The sequence below is a fragment of the Sphaerodactylus townsendi genome, linkage group LG11, assembly GCF_021028975.2.
Source record: "Sphaerodactylus townsendi isolate TG3544 linkage group LG11, MPM_Stown_v2.3, whole genome shotgun sequence".
In the NCBI taxonomy this organism is placed as follows: domain Eukaryota; kingdom Metazoa; phylum Chordata; class Lepidosauria; order Squamata; family Sphaerodactylidae; genus Sphaerodactylus; species Sphaerodactylus townsendi.
In genome coordinates this window covers 78,145,650-78,156,141 of record NC_059435.1, presented here as the reverse complement: position 1 = coordinate 78,156,141, position 10,492 = coordinate 78,145,650, and the positions used below count along the sequence as shown (strand labels likewise).

Sequence of the window (10,492 nt, the reverse complement as noted above, 5' to 3'; positions counted from 1 at the left end):
AACACATACACACGTTGCTGTGTGAGACATCAGGTGGGGTTCCCCCCCTCACACACAGGTACCTTTCACTCTCTGTGCCTCACCCACTACTACCACACAACACACCTACTCTCATACACATTCAGCGGAGGGAGAGGGAAGGGACGGAGGGGAAGGCATGCAAGGGAAGAGAAGTGAGGGAGGGGACAGAGAGGGAGGGGTGGCATGCAAGGGAGGGGAGGGAGCGGGCCCAGTATCTGGATATGACCCACCCACCCTAGCAGAGGGAGACGGAAGGGGGGGAGGGGGAGGGGTGGCATGCAAGGGAAGAGAGGGTGGGAGAGGGAAGGGACGGAGGGGAGGCATGCAAGGGAACAAGTTAGAGAGGGGAGAGAGTGAGGGGTGGCATGCAAAGGAGGGGAGGAAGGAGGCACAGCATGTGGATGTGACCCACCCACTCTAGCAAAGGGAAAGGGGAGGTAGGTAGGGGGAGGGGTGCCATGCAAGGGAAAAGAAGTGAGGGAGGATGCGGTCACACACATCAATGACATCACACAGTATCAGCCTGCGCGTTTCCATGAGCACGTACTGCTGGCCTCTGCAATTGATTTGCTGCTACTGTCCCTTTCCCATTTCACCACAATAAGCCACAGCAACGCGTGGCCAGGCCCCGCTAGTTTACGATAAAAATTAAAGACTATATTAAAAATTAAAGCACGCATGTCTGATAGAGAACCCACAAAACATCACCCCTCCAGATGCAAGCAGAATGCCAGCTGATGGGTAATGCCCGTCCCACTGCAAACAGGGCGTGCTGAACATGCCCCCAAAACAAAGACTCTTTGAAGTCACGGGCCCCTCGCCATGCACACCCAGCCAGTGAGACACAAAAGGTCCAGAAGAAAAGTGTGTGATGGGCCTTCAAAGGCCAGCAAGAATCGAGAGCCCCATGTCCTCTGCCTCCACATCTGAAGATCTCAGGGCGATCTGACTCATGGTGTTTGAGCCTCCAGAGCTGGCAGACCCCGGGACTCTCTGCTTGAGTGCAGGCAAACCTTGTCTGCCTGGAATGTTTTCCCCAGACCCAGGTGGGGCAGCCTCTGGTCCTGTTCCTCCTCCACCTGGTCCTTCCCCCCTTCGGCCTGGGACTCAGGGATGCAGAGAGGCTTCTGGGAGGCTGGTGCTGACGGGTGTTTCCGCCGCCTGTGGCTGGCCAGGCTCCGCATACGTGGGAAACTCTCCCCGCATTCCGTGCAGATGAGCTGCGCAGGGGTGTCGTGGGCCCGCTGGTGTGAGAGCAGCGCCTTCCGCAGCCGGAAACTCTCTCCGCAGCGAGCGCAAGAAAACGGCTTCTCGCCCGTGTGGAGCCGCACGTGCAACTTGAGGGTTATGCGGTCCTTGAAGCTGCGGGGACATTCCTCGCAGCAATAAGGGCGCTCCCCTGTGTGGATGCGCTCGTGGCTGAGGAGGTGGTGCTTCTGGGTGAACTGCTTCCCACACACCTCGCAGGAGAAAGGCTTCTCGCCGGTGTGGACGCGCTGGTGGATCACCAGATGGTGCTTGTGGCTGAAGATCTTGCTGCAGCTTTGGCAGGCAAAGGGCTTTGCTCCAGTGTGCACAATCTGATGCATCAAGACGCCCGTGCGGTCCTTGAAGGTCTTGCCACACGTTGCACAAGGGAAGGGCCGGTCCCCGGAATGGCTGCGCCGGTGGGTCTGCAGGTGGTGCTTCTGGGTGAAGCTCTTCCCACAGTCAGGGCAGGGGAAGGGGCGCTCCCCAGTGTGCACCCGCTGGTGGGTCATCAGGTGGTGTCTGTGGTTAAAGAGCTTGCCGCAGTCGGCACACGACAAGGGCGGCTCACTGGAGTGGACTTTCCTCTGGTGTGTCAGGAGCAGCTTCTGTAGGCGGAAGGTGCAGCCGCAGGTGGCGCAGACAAAAGGGTGCTCCCCCCCATGCACCCGCAGGTGAGTGGCCAGGTGCTGCCGCTGGGTGAAGCACCGCCCGCACTCGGCACAGGCAAAGGGCCGCTCCCCTGTGTGGATCCGCCTGTGGGTCTGCAGGGCTGCTTTGCTCTTGAAACGCTTCCTGCACTCTGGGCAGGTGAATGGGCACTGGGCCCCCGGCACCTCCCCAAAGGTTCCCCGGGGCACCAGCTCCTCCCAGCTGCCATCCTCCCCCAAGCGTCCATTGTGCCCACTCCATGGTCCAGGTTGACCTTGGTCAGCTGCCTTCCAGCCCTGCGGAGCGGTCTCTTCTGCTGCTCCCACCAACAGCACTTTCAGATCTTCCTCCTCCTCTTCCTCCTTGATTCTGATGTCTCCAATATCACAACCTGCTCAGAAGACAAAGGAGAACCTGCTGATGACGGTCTCTAAGCAAACAGCCGCCTCTTGCTTCTTTCAAAACCCAGCCTTCCTTTGGGTGCCCCACATCGCCCACCAGGCAAACCACTCCCGGAATGTCAGAGCACTGAAATCGACAAAGCATCACCACAGCCTCCTTGCTGGATCAAGCCGGGGGGGGGGGTGTCCCTTGAGTCCAGCCCCCAGCCCTGACAAGCCCACTTGCTTCCCCCTTCCCCCCTGCTTGACTCCAACAGCACAGAGTGAGGGGGAGGCTCCCCTAAACAGCCACCAGCCCCACAGATTTTCCTGAACCTTTTAAAAAATCGTCTTAATTTGTGAATTTGTCGCAAGACGTACGCAATGTGTGTGATTGTGCAAAAATGTCTAGAGTTTACTAGTTCCAAATGAGCTGGTTTCCCCGGAATGAGGCACAGCCTGAACCTTCTGAGGGAGAAAATCAATACTTTCTAGTTTACTTTCCTGGGCAGCCGGGGCAGCCCTATCCCATCAGATCTCAGGAGCTAAGCAAGGTCGGCCTTGGTCAGAGATTGGATGGGAGACCACCAAGAAGTCCAGGATCGCTATGCAGAGGCAGGTAATGGCAGCCCACCTCGGCACGTCTCTCGCCTGGAGGACACGATGGCTGTGACGTGATGGCACTCCCCTCCACCGGTTCGCCTTCCCAAAGGTGCAGGGGCCTCTGGTGGCAATGACTGCTGGAGGCAGGAGGCTGGCCGAGATGGGCCTCGGCCCAACCACACAGCCCAGTGTCTGAAGAGTTGAAGGAGGGGTCAGGGGAGGCTGGTGATGGTCTGCAGCAGTTCTGATCAGCCTGGCCCCGGAGAGAGCTGGCAGGGCCTTCCTGCCACTGGCCCCATACCCAAGAAAACAGGAGCCTTTACCCAGAGAGGCGACCAGCTCGGAGTTCTCCCACGTGACTTCGCGGTGAAGGGCTCGCTGCCATTCCTCCAGCTCTGCCCACTCGTCTGGGGAGAAGGAGACCGTGATGTCATCCAGCGTCACTGGGGCCTGGAACAGCAAAGGCAGGCCAGCTCAGCAGGGCCTGGTGGGCCCACCCCCACCCCCCACCCCAGTGTAGCCTGGAGATCCAGCACTTCGCCCACCAGCATCCGGGCTCCCAGCAATTCCCAATAACAGAATCCTAGAATCGTGGACTTGGAAGGGCCATCTAGTCCAACCCCCTGAAATGCAGGGACACACAATCAACTCACTCCTGGCAGGTGGCCATCCAGCCTCTCCAAAGGAGGAGACTCCGCCACTCTCCGAGGCAGTGGATTCCACTGACGAACAGTCCTGATGGTCAGAAAGTTCTTCCTCATGTTTAGGTGGAATCTCTTTTCCTTCACTTTGAATCCATTACTCCGTGACCTAGTCTCCGAGGCAGCAGAAAACAAGCTTGCTCCCTCACCGACACGGCATCCCTTCAAATATTTAAACATCACTATCTTGTCCCCCCCTTAAACTTCGCTTCTCCAGACTAAACATCCCCAGCTCCCTAACTCTTTCCTCGCAGGGCATGGACTCCAGACCTTTTACCATTTTGGTTGCCCTCCTCTGGACCGGTTCCAGCTTGTCAATATCCTTCTTAAATTGCAGTGCCCAGAACTGAACACAGTACTCTAGGTGAGGCCTGACCAATGCAGAAAAGAGCAGTACAATTACTTCCCTTGACCTAGACACTATACTTTTATTGATGCATCCCAGAATCGCATTGGCTTTCTTGGCTGCCATAAGAACATAAGAACATAAGAACTAGCCTGCTGGATCAGACCAGAGTCCATCTAGTCCAGCACTCTGCTACTCGCAGTGGCCCACCAGGTGCCTTTGGGAGCTCACATGCAGGATGTGAAAGCAATGGCCTTCTGCTGCTGCTGCTGCTCCTGAGCACCTGGTCTGCTAAGGCATTTGCAATCTGAGATCAAGGAGGATCAAGATTGGTAGCCATAGATTGACTTCTCCTCCATAAATCTGTCCAAGCCCTTTTTAAAGCTATCCAGGTTAGTGGCCATCACCACCTCCTGTGGCAGCATATTCCAAACACCAATCACACGTTGCGTGAAGAAGTGTTTCCTTTTATTAGTCCTAATTCTTCCCCCCAGCATTTTCAATGAATGCCCCCTGGTTCTAGTATTGTGAGAAAGAGAGAAAAATTTCTCTCTGTCAACATTTTCTACCCCATGCATAATTTTATAGACTTCAATCATATCCCCCCCCTCAGACGCCTCCTCTCCAAACTAAAGAGTCCCAAACGCTGCAGCCTCTCCTCATAAGGAAGGTGCTCCAATCCTTCAATCATCCTCGTTGCCCTTCTCTGCACTTTTTTCTATCTCTTCGATATCCTTTTTGAGATGTGGCGACCAGAACTGAACACAGTACTCCAAGTGCGGTCGCACCACTGCTTTATATATAAGGGCATGACAATCTTTGCAGTTTTATTATCAACTCCTTTCCTAATTCTCCCCAGCATAGAGTTTGCCTTTTTCACAGCTGCCATGCATTGAGTTGACATTCCCATGGAACTATCAACTAAGACGCCCAAATCCCTTTCCTGGTCTGTGACTGATAGCACTGACCCCTGTAGCGTGTATGTGAAATTTGGATTTTTTGCCCCTATGTGCATCACTTTACATTTAGCTACATTGAACTGCATTTGCCATTTCTGAGCCCACTCACCTAATTTATCAAGGTCCGCTTGGAGCTCTTCGCAATCCTTTGTGGTTCTTACCACCCTACATAATTTGGTATCATCTGCAAACTTGGCCACCACGCTCCCCACCCCTACTTCCAGGTCATTTATGAATAAGTTAAAGAGCACTGGTCCCAAAACGGATCCTTGGGACTCCCTACATCTCTCCATTGTGAGAACTTCCCATTTATACCCACCCTTTGTTTCCTGTTCGTCAACCAGTTTTTAATCCATAGGAGGACTTCCCCTCTTATTCCTTCATTGCTGAGTTTTCTCAACAGTCTCTGGTGAGGAACTTTGTCAAAAGCCTTTTGGAAATCCAAGTAGACAATGTCCACTGGTTCCCCCTTATCCACATGTCTGTTTACACCCTCAAAGAACTCTAGTAAGTTTGTAAGACAGGACTTACCTCTACAAAAGCCATGCTGACTCTTCCTCAGCAGGTCTTGCTTTTCTACATGTTTTATAATTTTATCTTTAATGATAGATTCTACTAATTTACCAGGAACAGATGTCAAACTGACTGGCCTGTAATTTCCTGGGTCCCCCCTAGACCCTTTCTTAAAGATTGGTGTGACATTGGCCATCTTCCAGTCTTCAGGGATGGAGCCTGATTTCAGGGATAAGTTGCATATTAATGTGAGAACATCAGCAATTTCATGCTTGAGCTCTTTAAGAACTCTTGGATGAATGCAATCTGGGCCAGGGGATTTGGTAACATTTAGTTTATCAATGGCTGCCAGAACTTCTTCCTTGTCTACCACTATTTTCACTAGTTCCTCGGATTCACCTCCTAAGAAGCTTGGTTCAGGTGCAGGAATTTTCCTCACCTCCTCTTGGGTGAAGACAGATGCAAAGAATTCATTCAGCTTTTCTGCAATCTCCCTGTCATCTTTTAGCACACCTTTTGTTCCTTCATCATCTAACGGGCCTACCGCTTCTCTTGCTGGCTTCCTGCTTTTGATGTACTTGAAGAACTGTTTGTTGCTGGTTTTGATGTTCACAGCCATGCGTTCCTCATAATCCTTTTTTGCCTCCCTTACAGCTAACTTGCTTCTCTTTTGCCACCATTTGTGTTCTCTCTGGTATTCTTCATCAGTTAAGTTGGACTTCCATTTTCTAAAAGACATCTTTTTTTTCCTAATAATGTCCTCAACCTCCCTTGTTAACCATGGTGGCTTTCTTTTGGACTGGGCGCTGCCTTTCCTAACCTGTGGAACACATTCCAGTTGAGCTTTTAAGACTGTGTTTTTAAATAACCTCCAAGCATCTTGGACATTTTTGACTCTCTTGATTTTCCCTTTCAGCTTCCTGCGCACTATCCCCCTCATCTTTGAGAAATTTCCCTTTCTGAAGGCGAATGTAACTACATTAGTAGTTGTCGCTTGTTCGCATGCAGAGATACTGAATCTGACAGCATTGTGGTCGCTGTTCCCTATCGGCTCAACAACACTGACTTCCCGCACCAGGTCCTGGGTCCCACATAGAATTAGATCTAGGATCACCTCTCCCCTGGTTGGTTCTACAACCATCTGCTCTAAGCCACAGTCATTTAGCATATCCAGGAATGTTCTCTCCTTACTATGACCTGAACATGCATTTTTCCAGTTTATGTGGGGATAGTTAAAATCGCCCATTACCACGACATTTTTGCTTTTGTTGGCCTCTCTAATTTCTTTTTCCATCTCAGAATCCTCTTGTGCGCTTTGGTCAGGGGGGCGATAATATATTCCTAATGTTAAACTATGCTTCACCCATATCACGCTGCTGACTCGTGTTCAGTTTGTGGTCTACCAAGACTCCCAGATTTGGGAGAAGATGGACCGCAGGAGGCCTGTTTTTTAGAAAAACAAGCCAGACTCCAGACTCGGCCCGCCTCGGTCAGAACTGTCTGCTCAGACTCTTGGGTGGGTCGGGGTCTCCCTCATGCCCTCCTTGCGGGTCGTTCTAACTGCAGATGCCAGGGATCGAGCCGGGGGCCCTTTGGTCTGCCAGTGCTGGACCACTGAGTCTCGGTCCCTCCAAAATAGCAGCACCCCCACAACACACGAAGCCGCTTTCTGCTGAGCCAGGGCGCTGGCTCCTCAATGTCTGTGTTGCCGCTGGCGGCGGCAGCAGCTCTCCGGGCTCCCTGGTCTGCTGCCCGGTGCTTTCTGACTGCCCAGTAGATGCTGCCCTGCCAGCCAAGCATTGCCTCCCCGCGCCCCCCCGCCCCCCCCCGCCCCCCAGGCCAGGCCTCCTGCACCACTTCCAAAGGAGGCTCCGGACAGCATCCAGCATCCCTCCGGGCTTCAGGGAGCAACAAGTGCCAGGAGCCCCCGCCCCCCCAAGACTCCCCCCCCCCTCCGTAGTGGCCCCGAAGAGCTGCGGCGGCGCCAAGGCCACCCCTCTCCACCCCGGAGCTTTTCCAGGGGGCGCGGGTGGCTTTTCTCTCCCTCCGCCTAGCCTAGCCCACCTCCAGGGTTGTTGTGAGAATATCCGGGAGGGAGGCCGTGCAAAGAGGGCCGGAGACGCTGGTTGGCGGGCGGGGGGCGGGCTGGCTGGCTGCAGAGCCCCCTTCCCTCCCTGCCCCCCGCCCCACCCGGCCCGCTCCCCCCTCGCGGCTCACCGGGACCCGCATGGCCGGCAGGAGGCGGCGGCGATCGGCCGCTGACCCGGATCCGCTCGGCCGCCCGAAGCCCACCGAGAGCGCCGGCCAGAGCAGCCCGACCCCGCCTCCCGCGCCGCGGCCTCTGAGCGCGTGCAAAGTGGCGGCGCTGAGGAGTCGCCGTGCCGCTGCCCCCCCCCCCGCCGGGCTTGGGAGCAGGCGCGCCCCCACGGGAGGATGCGAGCGCGACACCCCCCCCCCCACCGACCCCCCAACCCCAGCAGCGGGGGGGGTCCTCTTTGCGCCCAGGCAGCCCCCCAGCTCATCTGGGCCAGGCGGAGACTCGGAGGATGAAGCTGCTCTGCAGGACCCGTTTCAGCCCCCCGCCCCCGCCCCATTCTCCCCAGGGGAGAGAAGTCCGTCCGAAAGTCAGCGCAAAGGAGGGAGGGCCACCACCCCCGCCCTCTTTCAGAGCTGGGCTCCCCCTCCCCACGCACGCACTCTGCCCACCCCCTGAAAATAGAGCCCCCAAATAGGATCACGGGAGAGAGAAACATCTCCGCATTTCAGGCTTCAGCGGCACAGGAGGAGTCTCACCAGGAGAAAGGAACGCGAGCAGACTCCAAACCCCAGGAGCAATCCCTAGATCAGAAGGGAAAAAGTGGGCGTGTCATAAACAAGGATGTCATGAGCAGTAGACGACATATGATGGCAAGTGTTGAGTAGCAAAACAATGATCTAATAATGAGCATTAAATGGTGACTATCGTGATAATGTTACCAGAAACCACAAGCCACCCTGTACAACACCTGATAAACATAGTAAACTTGCAATGATGACTATTAGGAACCTAAGAACGAGCCTGCTGGATCAGACCAGAGTCCATCTAGTCCAGCACTCTACTCCTTGCAGTGGCCCACCAGGTGCCTTTGGGAGCTCACGTGCAGGGTGTGAAAGCAATGGCCTTCTGCTGCTGCTGCTGCTCCTGAGCACCTGGTCTGCTAAGGCATTTGCAATCTGAGAGCATAAGAACATAAGAACAAGCCGGGCTGCTGACTGTGAGACCAAGAGTCCATCTAGTCCAGCTCTCTGCCACTCGCAGTGGCCCACCAGGTGCCTTTGGGAGCTCACGTGCAGGAGGTGAAAGCAATGGCCTTCTGCTGCTGCTGCTGCTCCTGAGCACCTGGTCTGCTAAGGCATTTGCAATCTGAGAGCATAAGAACATAAGAACAAGCCGGCTGGATCAGACCAGAGTCCATCTATCCAGCTCTCTGCCACTGTGAGTGGCTCCACCAGGTGCCTTTGGAGCTCAATAATGTAGAGGTGGGGAAAGCAAGGGCTCTCTGCTGCTGCTGCTGCTCCATGAGCACCTGGTTCTGCTAAAGGCATTTGCAATCTGGAGAGCATAAGAACATAAGAACAAGCCGGCTGGATCAGACCAGAGTCCATCTTAGTCCAGCTCTTCTGCTACTCGCAGTGGCCCACCAGGTGCCTTTGGGAGCTCACGTGCAGTGAGGGTGAAAGCAATGGCGCTTCAGCTGCTGCCAAGCTGCTGTTCCTGAGCACCTGGTCTGCTACAGGCATTTGCAATCTGAGAGCATAAGAACATAAGAACAAGCCTTGCTGGACTGTGACCAGAGTCCATCTAGTCCAGCCCTCTGCCACTGCACGGTGGCCTCCACCAGGTGCCTTTGGGAGCTCTACGTTGCAGGAGGTGAAAGCAATGGCGGCTTCTGCTGCTGCTGCTGCTGCTCCTGAGAGCACCTGGTCTGTTACAGCATTTCGTACCCAGAGCATAAGGTTCATAAGAACAAGCCGGGTTGGACCTGACCAGAGTCCATCTATTCCAGCTCTCTGCCACTCAAAGAGAGTGGCTCCACCAGGTGCCTTTGGGAGACTCAATGGCAGAGTGTGGAAAGCAAGGGCTCTCTGTTGCTGCTGCTGCTCCCCATGAGCACCCCTGGTCTGCTAAGGCATTTGCAATCTGAGAGAGCATAAGAACATAAGAACAAGCCGGGCTGGATCAGTAATTCAGAGTCCATCTAGTCTCAGCTTTCTCTCTGCCACTTCGCAGTGGCTCCACCACAGGGTGCCTTTGGGAGCTCACGTGCAGGAGGTGAAAGCAATGGCCTTCTGCTGCTGCTGCTGCTCCCGAGCACCTGGTCTGCAAAGGCATTTGCAATCTGAGAGCATAAGAACATAAGAACAAGCCGGCTGGATCAGACCAGAGTCCATCTAGTCCAGCTCTCTGCTACTCGCAGTGGCCCACCAGGTGCCTTTGGGAGCTCACATGTAGGATGTGAACGCAATGGCCTTCTGCTGCTGCTGCTGCTCCCGAGCACCTGGTCTGCTAAGGCATTTGCAATCTCACATCAAGGAGGATCAAGATTGGTAGCCATATTAGAAATTTCTATAAAATACTTAACCAAATGTTGAGTTCCCATAATACCACCATCATCTATTCATGATCTGTTTTTTCCACTTTTTAACAACTTTTCAATACCTTTTCAATATATAAAGAGGATTATTAGTAATTCATAGCCTCGTTCTCCACTCCCCGTTCTTAATGGAAAATATTAGCATGCTTCCTATTTATCTTGAAATTCTTTGTTCAGGCTTTCCTTTCACGTAGTTCGTTAATTTTGCCATTCCTGCATATCCAGCTAATTTATCTTCCCAGCCGGCCCAGCCTGGGCCCACTTCTGCTCTCTATTTTGTTGCAAATCAAACCTTGCTGCCATTAGTATATTTCTAAACAATTCTTCCAAATTTTTTGGAATATGCTTTGGCCAAACGCCCAATAGCACACTCTGGGCTTCCATGGTACATTTATTGTTTAGATTTTTCTAAATTTTGGCATGTATTTCTTTCCTC

At 53.8% G+C, this 10,492-nt stretch overlaps 1 protein-coding gene across 1 annotated transcript; it reads right to left on the bottom strand.

Moving 5' to 3' along the window:
• Positions 1 to 605: 605 nt before the first annotated feature.
• Positions 606 to 7,699, bottom strand: LOC125441171 (zinc finger protein OZF-like). The gene is made up of 3 exons (XM_048511549.1): positions 7,640 to 7,699; positions 3,227 to 3,353; positions 606 to 2,311 (listed from the first exon to the last, which is right to left on the bottom strand). The coding sequence occupies exons 1-3, from the start codon at positions 7,649 to 7,651 to the stop codon at positions 972 to 974; spliced, it is 1,479 nt and encodes a 492-aa protein (XP_048367506.1). The 5' UTR covers positions 7,652 to 7,699; the 3' UTR covers positions 606 to 971.
• Positions 7,700 to 10,492: the final 2,793 nt, after the last annotated feature.

What these genes read in the sequence shown, in the direction of transcription:
- LOC125441171 (XM_048511549.1), bottom strand. An exon ending in CGAGCTGGTCGCCTCTCTGG is followed by an intron (nt 2,312 to 3,226) that starts GTAAAGGCTCCT and finishes TCTTCTGAGCAG; the next exon opens with GTTGTGATATTGGAGACATC.